Here is a 12,265-nt window from a genome sequence, read left to right as displayed (position 1 = left end):
TATCTCTTAAGACAGCACTTGCTACCTGCAGTTTTATAAGGACTCACATTATACAATTCTTGACTTATGAACCTATGTTGCTCAGTTAACTTGGGGTGTGTTCCTTTGTGCCTTTTTAGTTCAGTGTTTTTAATCACTTCACCTACCCACTGAAAGGCTGCAGGCCCTACTCCTAGTAATTATGATTATCAGCAGTTCATGGGAGAAGAGCAGGGAGAAGGTCTGGGAGAAGAGCAGGGAGAAGCAACCGGATCAAAATTAAGTTTTGCCCACCAGATGTGCTACTGCTTTTTAAGGCAAGTACTTAATGAATTGTATAAGGAACAAATTTTGAATGTTTACACAAACAAGACTAGCATCTTAGGCAAGAATCATTGAAACTGAAAAGAGGGGAAAGAAAAAAATCCAGATAGCCTCTCAGTATGTTCAAAACAAGCACTAAACTTTCAAATTAAATGACTTTCAAATAAAATGAGTCTATTTCAGATACAAGGCCACACCTTTTCATCTGTGTGTGCCTCTGCTGAATGAAGTTGGCACCCGGATGAAGCTCTGGACCATTCCGAACAAGTTTCCTCATAAAGTCGATGTTAGCTTTATTCACCTGTAATAGGAATGCTCGAGTTAAAAGCGGAAGTTCGCACAATTCTTGTGCAGAGCTTTGCCAATAATTTTTGCTGCCCTGGGTAAATCATAGTTATGTGATTTTCTCTGTATTATATTCTAGACAGCACAAACAACAACATATTAAACGATCAAGAGTTAAGTCAAGATAGCATTTTCTTACTGTTATTTTAAATGCCTGTCACTCCTTTGTAACCGAGCGTAGTGGTTCTAGGGGTTGCTCGTGCGTAAGCCGGTGCAAACATCTGGCTGGGTTGCCTGAGTGAACCTTTTCTGTCCGGACAGCCACTCACCCGTGGCTGTCTCAATCGCTGGCAGAATCCGTCAGTGGGTGTTTCTTAAACTTCTTGCAGCAAAGAAGCTCTTTGACGCCTAGTCTCCTCCTACTCTCTCTGCGCGAAAGCCTTCTGCGCAAGGAGGGCGTAGGCAGCGAAGGACCCCTACTCTCCCCGCTGGTCCCCGGCAAGGAGTCATGGGACCGCCTCGCCGCTTCCCCCATCCGCCCCCCTTCTCCACTGGTGCTACGCTGATTCTCTTCCCCAGAAGATGGGCTGCCTCTCCCAATCCCGGGACGCTCTCTGGAATCCCTCTGGATTTTGCTCTCTCCCTCCAGCACTGATGGCAGTTCCCTGACACAGAGATAATACCCCAATACCCTGGGATATCCCTTTACATCACACAACTGACAAGATTCCTCTGTTCTCGTCTTCCGCTTGTTGGTCTCTTCAAGGCATTTTGAAAACAGAAGGAGACACTTCTGGAATTTTAGCACTAGAGGACTTGCTAAGTTCCATGTTTGGGTTAGCCCTATTCTTGTGCACATACTACAACTCTTTTCAAGATTATTAGATGTCATCTATAAAAATATACATACTAAATGACCTTTCAGCTTGGCAAGAGTGCAAGGAGCAGGGGGGAATGCTATTGTGAAGATACCGGATTACAGTGGTACCTCAGGTTAAGAACTTAATTCGTTCTGGAAGTCCGTTTTTGACCTGAAACTGTTCTTAACCTGAGGTACCACTTTAGCTAATGGGGCCGCCCACTGCCGCCGTGCCGCAATTTCTGTTCTCATCCTGAAGCAAAGTTCTTAACCCAAGGTACTATTTCTGGGTTAGCGGAGTCTGTAACCTGAAGCGTCTGTAACCTGAAGTGTCTGAAACCCGAGGTACCACTGTAGCTTCTGAATTTAAGGAACAGACAACATACAGCTAAATTTCTATCAACAGGACCTGGCCTGTCCTTTACATGGAATGATACCAGGAGCAAGTCTGACATCCATCTCTTTCCCAAGTACAGCCTAAGTCAAAAGGGTATTTAATTCCACTTGGTGATTCAAACAAAGCTTGAGATCTGATCTTGATAGAATCATGTGCAGACACTCTGAAAGCTACGGCAGCAAGGGACTGCACCACACAACAGAATATTTCATTTTCTCCCAATTACCTTCTCAGGAAATGTTAGTATTTTTGCAACATGAACAGGCACAGCCACTTCATCAATGCGCAGGTTTGGGTCAGGTGAGATCACTGTTCTGCCCGAGAAGTCCACTCGCTTTCCAGACAAGTTTCCTCTAAACCGACCTTAAAGGAAGTGGAGGGAGGAGAGAAAAGAGAGAAAGCTGAAGCTGGTCAAGAAAAAAAACCCTCTGATCTTCCACAGAGAAAATAAACTAAAGTTATTATTCTTTATTATTGTTATTTGGTGTTATCAATGTACAGAGTGCTTTATGCAGTTTTAAAAATAAAACAATGTGTTCCTGCTGCAAGGAGGATAGAGTCTGAAAATGTAACCCAGGAATAAGCAATGGGGTAGCTGGGGACGAAGGAAGTAGGAGAATATGCATTCAATTCTGTTGAACATATTTAAGCTCCTTTTCAGTAAGTGATGATGGCAAGAGGGTTAAACCACAGGCTTCATGGAGAAAGTGAATTTTAAGAAGGTATTTGAAGGACGAGAGAGAGAGAAGTGTTGTTGTGCAGATGTTCTTAGAAGAGAGTTTTACACAGGTATAACGGATAACAAAGGTGGAGTTACCTAAGCTAGCAAGTAGAAGACTTTTGGATGACTAAGGATTGAGCTGAAGATTTAAGGGCATAGGCAGAGATGTATTGGTACAGGAAGGGTGTGAATTTAAGGTGGGGGAATACCATGGAGGACATTAGGTATAATGCACAGCAGCCTCCATTGCACAAAATATAGCAGATTCAACTGTGCTCATTTCGATTTACCAATTGTATCAGGAAATAAAAGGGTTAAAACTCACTAGCAAGTGTTAATATGCACAAATACACTAGTAGCCCATTGCCAAGCGCCTTGACAATCAGCTGCAGAGTCTGCCTGGCAAGTCCAACACACAAAAGCTACAAAGCCCATACTGACCATTACGATATAACTGAACCGTTTGCAATACATGACCCCAGAGGGATAGTCTATATCCCAGCAATTGGTAATGGAGCTCAACACACAAATGAGTTTGCTATCATTACTTCCCCCTAAAAACTGCTTTCGGAAGCAAGATAAAAATCCAAGAAATAAATGTAAACCTGAACAGCGTTTGGAAAAGGTTCCGCTACCAGACTCCAGAAAGAACTTCTGTCAGACTAGCCAATACTGAGGCTAGATGGACATGACTTAAGGGGACTTCACATGTTCAAATGTGATAGCAGCAGGAGCCAGAGATTATGCTGAAACACCTACCTTGCTTTCCCTTCAGTCTTTGAACAAAGCCTCGTGTCCACTTCTTGGGTGCCATGTTGAGAGGAATGCCAGAGAGTTCACTATTGATGTACAGAGCACACTGCAGCTGCAGGAAGTCCCAGTCCTCCATTATCATCTGAGTTTTGGCTCCTGATATTCTATGCTGCCCAACAACAAAACAGCCAATTCAAGAAAGGAAATTTCAACAAAAGCAACTCCATAGTTCTAGGGAACATTCGGCAAGTTCTGCAAGGAGGTAACGATGTTCTTATGAGAATCACAAATCAAATTTCTTTCACAAAGTTTTATTGCAAAACAAGGAAAGAACAAAAATAACCAGAGTAGTAACCATTTCTGAGCAATTCCGAATATGGACTTCCAGATGTGAACTCAAGATCTGAGAACTAAGAACTTTTACCAGACCAAATGTATTTTAGCTGCAGTTAAGATCTTTGATTAGGAACATATTGCACCCTAACCCCTGCAAGGTTGCCCAAAAAAAGAATTCTCTGGGGCTGAGAAATGGCTTTGTCCCTAGTCTCATCTGTGTTTTACTCCTGTGTAAAAAAAACCCCACAACTTTGTGATTTTGGTGGTTCTGGAAGAGCCTGGTTCAATCCCTGCCCCAGCCACAAGCTCATTAAGGATGCCTGATGCAGACATAACATTACACCATAGCTATAAGCAGAAGGGATAGGAGATTTGCATGGTAGGAAAGGAGCTAAGAGGTCAGGAACTTTATGGCAACCCCAGGCCCAGACCAACCTCAGGTATATATGCTTAGAATAAGAATGCAACAAAACTCAGGCACTCACAGAGTTTGAAGGGGACCTAAAATAAGGTGTCTCCTATGGACCCTAGCCATGCATTTTACTACAAATTCAAAAGCTAATAGCATATGAATTTAGGACGGCATTCTAAAAAGCACTGTTAAGAAGCACAATCCATACCTACTTTAACCACAAATATAAAATTAAAGGGCAACCCACCTTTTTGATCACATCATTGAGGAAAATTATTTCCGTCAGCTTCATCGTTAAGTCATCCTCATTGGTGCCGGATTTTAAGTCGCTCACCACGGACGGCCTAATGCAGAGCGGGGGGACCAAGAGTCGTGTCAGGATCAAGTCCGAAGGCTTGCCGGATTCGGGGTTCATCAAAAGCAGAGGGATGTCTTCTGCGGGAATTCTCTTTAGGATATTTAAAACCACTAAAGGATTCAAGTTTTCCTACAAAACGTAAAAGGTTACAATCACACACTTAACATTGCAGAGCGGGAAACTCAGTTTTTGGCTAAGACTCAAGCAATGCCTTGTCCACTGATTTGTCAAGTAGCTTTAAAACCACAAGGAAGGGCAAAATGTTGTGCCAGCATTTCATGTTTTAAGGATCACAAATGTGTTCTTTACTTTCTTTAGAACACAAAGGCTTAAAAGGCTTAAGCAGACATTTCTCAAACTTTGCCTATTTCCTAGTTATTGGGCCATCCCCTATACAAAAAAAGTGGGTAGAACAATGGTATAAAGTACTGTACTTTGTACAGTAGGCTATAAGCCAGCCACACATAAATCAGAGGTTTCTACACACATGCAAATGAATGTTCCAGGCAAGGAATAGCATTGTCATAGTCCAAGGACACATTCCAGTCAGCCGAAAGAACATGCTAACAACTACTGCATGGGTAGGCAAACTAAGGCCCGGGGCCGGATCCGGCCCAAACGCCTTCTAAATCCAGCCTGCGGACGGTCCAGGAACCAGCGTGTTTTTACATTAGTAGAATGTGTGCTTTTATTTAAAATGCATCTCTGGGTTATTTGTGGGGCATAGGAATGCATTCATATTTTTTTTTCAAAATATAGTCCGGCCCCCCAGAAGGTCTGAGGGACAGTGGTCCGGCCCCCTGCTGAAAAAGTTTGCTGACCCCTGAACTACTGCATCCACACACTTCAAATATATGCAGCTTCATACACACACATAACCCAGAGTCTAGACTGCGTATTTGCTTATGAAGGACAAGTACACTAGCTGCCCAGACACAATTGTTTTAAGAGTATGAGGCAGGGCATCTAATGGAATTGCAGGCTGTTACCAAGGGACACACAAGGCTAAAAGCTTTCCTTGACAAAATTCAAGCCGATTACAGCAGTTGGGAGACTGTGCAAAGTGAACATTCAGCTCTTCGAGTGGCAGCCAAGATTTATAGTGATTCAGCCCACACAATAACTCAGTGATTTTGGTACAACAACACATGTACTTTCACAGACTCCTGTGCTACATTTCCTCCCTCCGTGACAAGAAAATAAGAATGTCTGGCTTTTCGTCACCACCCACTCATCATCTCTCACACATGGCAAATAACCGTTATTAGAGTTTGATGACAGAAATGATAAGGGACCTCCTTAGACTAGTGATTCCTAGAGCCTGAGAATCCCAACTCTGACCATCTCAAACCAAATTCTCAAGGATCACACGCAGTCAAGCTCTTACAGGCTTGCTGCTAAACCCCCCCTGCAACAATGCAACTGTCAGAAGTAAGCCTAAGTTCAATGGGACTTGCTCCCAGGTAAGTGTAAGATTGCATACTAAATTGGAAATGCTTTTAATCTAGGGTTTTGCAAGAAAGCCACACACTCAGCTGCTACGCTACAATCTCTCCAACTTCTTTTAAGGTGTTGTGAACCATCTGTAGGTTGGGTAGACAAGAGAAGGCACTTCACTGGTTTTATAAATGCTACGAGTAGCGGATGGCAGAGGGAGGCTGCGTCACTTACCTGACCTCCCTCCCTCCGAATCACTGTTGCATACTGGGTGGAGAGGGGCAGGGAAGTGGTGAGGTTAATACAGTGCAAATTTGGTGGCAGAAGCACCCGATTGGCTCTGCTGGCATGTATGCTCCATACCGAACTTATCCCTCCCTGTATGCAGCAGTGTCTAGGTGGGAGGGAGGTTGAATAAAAGGCAAAACCCTGCTAATTTAAATGTGTGTGCTAATGTGTGCTAATTTAAAAAAAAAATGTTTAACCACATCAGTTAACAAAAATGGATACATATGATATAATGTTTAAATTGATTTGATTTAAATCAAATCCACCCTGCTGCAGAGCAAAAACATGACTAAGATAGGCTACCATCCTCTAGGCACTAAGCATCAAGAAATGCTTTTGCAAAAAAAAAAAAAAAAAATCCTTGGTTTGTTTCAACCTAAGAGAAATCCCCCTTCCCAAAGGAAGAGAAAACTGAAACAATACAAGACTGTACAGATTTCTTATTATTTACCTGGGCTTTCCCCAGTAGGGATTCAATCTCTTTATTATGTTCTATAGCGGTGTCAAAGGACTGTATGAAGTTAGACACAATGGGGTCCATTATCTTCTTCGTCGTCTTGTATTTCTCATGGATTATCTTCAGTAAGCCACACTTCTTTACAGTACCTACAAGAAGATCCAGAAAATTTGCACACACATTTTTGCATTTTAATAATTTACATTGGTCAGCACTCCAGAGTCATGCTCAATGTTTTACAAACAGAATTAGAAAAAAAGAGGAAAAAATGAGGAGCACAGGAGACACACCGACCAAAACCTTCAGTAGAATAAGATTACTGTATTGTGGTTTAGTCACTAAGACTAAGAATGTTTGGTTCAAATTGGTTTTTTTTCAGGCATTACATAATCTCGGCTATAAAACAGCAACCAAGAAATTGCAGCAACTCTTAAAGTCAAGCAACAATTTTAAAAGCTGAGAGTGACAAGCACATAGAAAATCTCAACAACAACAAAAATAAGACACTATCTATAATCAAATAGGGACGCGGTTGGCACTGTGGGTTAAACCACAGAGCCTGGGACTTGCCGATCAGAAGGTCAGCGGTTTGAATCCCTGCGACGGGGTGAGCTCCCGTTGCTTTGTCCCAGCTCCTGCCCACCTAGCAGTTCGAAAGCACGTCAAAGTGCAAGTAGATAAATAGGTACCGCTCCAGCGGGAAGGTAAATGGCGTTTCTGCTCTGGTTTGCCAGAAGCGGCTTAGTCATGCTGGCCACATGACCCGGAAACTGTACACCGGCTCCCTCGGCCAAAAAAGCAAGATGAGCGCCGCAACCCCAGAGTCGGCTACGACTGGACCTAACGGTCAGGGGTCCCTTTACCTTTACCTTATAATCAAATACCTGTGATAATATGAGGCAGTCTTATACTGCCTATCTGTCCGTGAAGTATTTCTGAACCCTTCTGAATACCAGCTGCTGGAAACCGCAGAGCAGAGAGAGCTCTTGCACTTGGATCCCTGCTTGCAAGCTTCACATAGGCATCTAGCTGGCCACTGTGAAAACAGGATGCTAGTCCAGATGGTCCCCTGTCTGATCCGTAAGGCTCTCAAGTTCTTAAGCGGTTCCAGACTCAAGTTGCTTAAGGACCAAAGGGCAGATTAATGCACTCACCATTAAAAGCCCCACAATACGGACAGGTGTTCTTTTTTCTGCACTTTTCAGAGATCTTTTTTTTCAAACCCCGTTTCTGGAGGTAGGTCAAGCCAGGTCTCTTCAGATAATCCAAAAACTGTTTCTGTTCTTCGAAGGTCAGCATGATACGGCAACAGGTCTTACAAATCATCTAGAGCAGAAGCAAAAAACACAATTTGCCGTCAACCAATACACCTTTGGACACTCCATAAATTTATATGTACATATAGGGACACTGCGGAAGGTTGAAGGCGTTGAGCTTCCTGTCATGTATTCTTCTTCAAAGCTATGCTATGCAGTAAATCTAAGGAAATGGCAAAAGTCCAAATATCTATATGAATGCTTTTGGGAGGAGGGAGTCTATTCTACTGAGCACTTCATTAATAATAACTACTCAGAAACTTTATATATTGAACATCAGGTAAGCACAGTACTGTAATTAATTTCTAGTCCACCTTCCCTCCAGTAAGCTCAAGGCAGCATACAGTGGTACCTCGCAAGACGAATGCCTCGCAAGACGAAAAACTCGCTAGACGAAAGAGTTTTCCGTTTTTTGAGTCGTTCCGCAAGACGAATTTCCCTATGGGCTTGCTTCGCAAGACGAAACGTCTTGCGAGTTCTTGCGAGTTTGTTTCCTTTTTCTTAAAGCCGCTAATAGCCGCTAAGCCGCTAATAGCCGCTAAGCCGCTAATAGCCGTGCTTCGCAAGATGAAAAAACCGCAAGACGAAAAGACTCGCAGAACGGATTAATTTCGTCTTGCGAGGTACCACTGTACATAGTTCTCTTCCTCTCCATTTTACCCTGACAACAACCCTGAGAGGTAGGATAGGCTGAGAGAGAATGACTGACCCAAAGTCACCCAGTGATCTTCATGGCTGAGTGGGAATTTGAACCCTGGTCTCCTATCAGAGGACATCATCACAGGCAATGGCCCACAACTGGAACAGCATGTCAAGTGTCCCTCAATCTCTGTCATCTCCAGTCCTTGACATGAAATGCAACTTTACCTGCAAAATGCCTATCACGGCTTTGAAGTACCCCACATGGAAACAAGGCAGCTCCAGGTCAATGTAGCCATAATGACCCAAACACTCCGCCAGATTCTTTCCACAAGTTTCACATGGACGATCCTTCTCACTTGTACCCTTGGGAGTAGAAATGCATAAAACAATTAACAGTGGCGCCTTCTCTACATATCTTTAGGTGGCAGGCAAAAATATTCCTCTTCTCCCAGGACTTTGACTAATTAAACAATCTTTTAAACACACACAAACTTTCTCTGTGTGCATTATTTTTGTTTGTTACTATGTTTTGTATTTTTTGGGTTTTTATTTTGTAAACTGCACTGTGGTTCTCAGATGAAGGGCAGTATAGAAATTTAATAAATCAAATTAAATAGATAAGATATTGTCAAGCTGCTCTCTGATGAATTAAGACACCCCACTACTAATTATGTGTCACAAGCAGTATATGGCTTTATTCCTCCTTTGTAATCTTAGAACTCACAAGGATCTTAGTTCTCGCAAGTCCACACACACATGCATCCATACACAATTATCTAGCCACAAATAAGCGTGCATAACAAGTGCTCTTCTTTTCAGTAAAAGAAAACTAGACTACAGAAATCAAGCTTTGTTTTAGCCTACAATTCTAGTCCTCAAGTAAGTTTTTCATCAACATACATTTTGCACACTAGAAAAGACTGATATGATCTGAAAGTAATGGGTGCGTAAAGAAACGCTTTTGGAATGTAAGCACCCAAAGCTGTTTTATATTGTCAAGTCACCCATCTCTCGCCTATCTCCTCTGCCTGACAGCAGTTCCACAGGTTGAGTTTTTTCAAAGTCCTGCAACCCAGATCCTTTCTAACTAGAGATACTTTACACTACTTCTGATGCATTGTGGGATATGATTGAACAACAAAAGGTCTTACCATTCGATGGTCCAGTACACCATACTGCAGAGGTGAATGATTGTTGTCTTGACTGTATAGGTTTTTACTAACCACCTGGATGTGAGCCTGCTGTCGCATCTCTTCTGGAGACTTCATCCCAAAGCAGATGTGGCTTCTAGAACAGAAAACAGCACCAGATATATCACAAAATGGAGATACTCTGGTTGACTTTGAAGTCTCTGCTTATATAGAATGTGACTTGCCTCTGACAAGTAAGCAATACCAAGAATCCAGCACACCAGACTTCTGTATTTATATCTTGCAGCCTTCTAAGCACAATTCTGACTTTAGCATATAAAGCCATGAGTGGCCTGGCCCCAACAGACCACCCATTGTAATCTCCAATATTGGTCAAGAGTCTCCCTTAAGTGTACGATTCACATAAGACACGAAGCCTTATTTGGCTAGCTCAAGACTAAGCCAAAAAGTGAATTAAAAACACATACTTTCCTGAGTATTGCACATACCCCGACACCATAAACAAGCGCTCATGTACACAGACAGCAAGGACTCTTGAGTTTAATAGCTGGATCTTATCCTCTTCCCTTCTATAGTCTATCTGTCAGAATGTGAAGTGAGGCAAGAAGCAAGAGGTGGGGCGCTCACTCTACATTACACTGTGGAAAAGTAGATTTTTAAAGAATATATTTTATCAGAAACGATTATGCCTCAGAAGCTTCTATTTCAGTGACTAGTTGCCATTAGATAATATTCAGAAATGTTGTTGGGTGGCTGCTGAAACTTCTAGAAGCACAGCCACAGGTGATCGAAAGCATGAAGTCCCTGATGCCTACTCACTTAAGAACATAAAAACAGCCTGCTGATTTCAACAGAAGAGACCAGCAACCACCTGAGATTTCCTGCTGCTTTGTCTTTTGTTTTAGTATTTTACGTTTTATCCAACATAAGACGAGCCTGCTGGATCAGGCCAAGGGCCCATCTTATCCAGCATCCTGTTCTCACAGTGGCCGATCAAATGCCTGTGGGAAACCAGCAAGTAAGATTCGAGCCCAAGAGCCCTCTCCCCTCCTGTGACTTCCAGCAACTGGTTGGTACAGTGGTACCTCTAGTTACGAACTTAATTGTATTCAGAAGCATTGCTGACTCCATCTGTGGAGACAGAGCATAGCCACCATGGTTAGCAGCTATCGACAGCCCTCCACAAATTTGTCTAATCCTCTTCTAAAGCCATCTAGGTTGGCGGTCATCCTGTGGGAGCAGGTTCCATCGTTTAAACTATGTGCTGTGTAAAGAAGTACTTTCTTGAGGGCACAGGCTGAAGAAACTCTGTGTATAAGGATGCAAACCTCCCGCAAACTTATGCAGTGGCACCTCAGGTTAAGTACTTAATTCGTTCCGGAAGTCTGTACTTAACCTGAAACTGTTCTTAACCTGAAGCACCACTTTAGCTAATGGGGCCTCCTCCTGTTGCCGTGCCACTGGAGCACGATTTCTGTTCTCATCCTGAAGCAAAGTTCTTAACCCTAACCACTATTTCTGGGTTAGTGAAGTCTGTAACCTGAAGCGTATGTAACCCGAGGTACCACTTTATGGGACTTGCTGCCAAGTCAACATGCATGATATAGAACCACAGAATCCTACAACCATGGGGAAATGCTGACTACAAGAGAAGGCATGTTTAAATACTACAGAAAATTACTTTTTTGTATTATTTTACTTTATTCCCCCACCCTAATAAAGTCCCAGGGCAAGCTACGCTTGCAAAAAAGAAAATGCAAGCAGAACATATAGCCATCTAATGTAAACAAAATTGCTTATATTTAGATTTCCAAAATACTTCCTTTTCTTTCTTTTTTTGGCTGAGCTAAAAATAGATTTATCCCAGGATAAAGAAAGAAGACAAAAACTTTAAGAAAGAATGGGGAAATTTTATAATTTACTTAGGAGACCACTGTAAGCAGATGAAAACAATAGCAGGATTTGAATAACACTTGTAATGTAACAACCACTGTGGACAATTATGGACAGATACAAAATATGGATTATGAAATAATATGCAGCTGAAAATGCTGACAATAAGACCCATGGAGGGGATGGTGGGAAGTCTGGAGATTCGGAGAAATCTCTAAATGTGGATATTTATTTAGTATTGTTATAACTCTACGCTTGTAAAATCAAATAAAAATCATTTTCAAAAAAATAATAAAAAATAAAATAAAAAGATTTATCCCTCCTGCTCTCCAAAAGGGGCTCTCCGTAAGGTGCCTCCCGTGCTGCTGCACCATTTCCCCTCCACACCACTCAACGGACCGCTTTCCTCGCCCCCCAACTTGGCAAGCTTGTTCTTCGCCGCCCCCCGAGTCCCGCTTACATCTTCTTGGCCACGTCCGTCTCGCGGAACTGCTCCTTCACCATGGCGGCGGTTCCCCTCTCTGTCCCGGGGACGGCTCAAGGAAAGAGAGAGGAGCCGTGCGCAGCCAACGCCGCCGCCTCCTCCTTCCCCTGAGCGAGCTGCACACCGCAGCCGGCAGACGGGCATCGGGCGCGTGCGTGTCGCCGCCAACCGCG

The 12,265-nt window shown here is 42.9% G+C and overlaps 1 protein-coding gene across 2 annotated transcripts in view; it reads right to left on the bottom strand.

Annotated features, from left to right (window-relative positions):
- Positions 1-12,244, bottom strand: part of POLR3A (RNA polymerase III subunit A) — a 52,151-nt gene extending 39,907 nt beyond the window's left edge. For both annotated transcript variants that reach the window (XM_081007625.1, XM_081007626.1), the window contains exons 1-9: positions 12,069-12,244; positions 9,716-9,851; positions 8,790-8,927; positions 7,761-7,932; positions 6,601-6,755; positions 4,314-4,553; positions 3,325-3,487; positions 2,071-2,207; positions 501-604 (exon numbers count right to left, since the gene is read on the bottom strand). In XM_081007625.1, the coding sequence (XP_080863751.1) occupies positions 501-604; positions 2,071-2,207; positions 3,325-3,487; positions 4,314-4,553; positions 6,601-6,755; positions 7,761-7,932; positions 8,790-8,927; positions 9,716-9,851; positions 12,069-12,112 (1,289 nt within the window). In that variant the 5' untranslated portion in view covers positions 12,113-12,244. The remainder of the gene's footprint in view (positions 1-500; positions 605-2,070; positions 2,208-3,324; positions 3,488-4,313; positions 4,554-6,600; positions 6,756-7,760; positions 7,933-8,789; positions 8,928-9,715; positions 9,852-12,068) is intronic.
- Between the last annotated feature and the right edge of the window lie 21 nt (positions 12,245-12,265).

The sequence above is a fragment of the Podarcis pityusensis genome, assembly GCF_964106645.2.
Source record: "Podarcis pityusensis genome assembly, chromosome: 5".
Classification (NCBI taxonomy): Eukaryota; Metazoa; Chordata; class Lepidosauria; order Squamata; family Lacertidae; genus Podarcis; species Podarcis pityusensis.
This window is presented reverse-complemented; position numbering and strand designations above follow the sequence as displayed.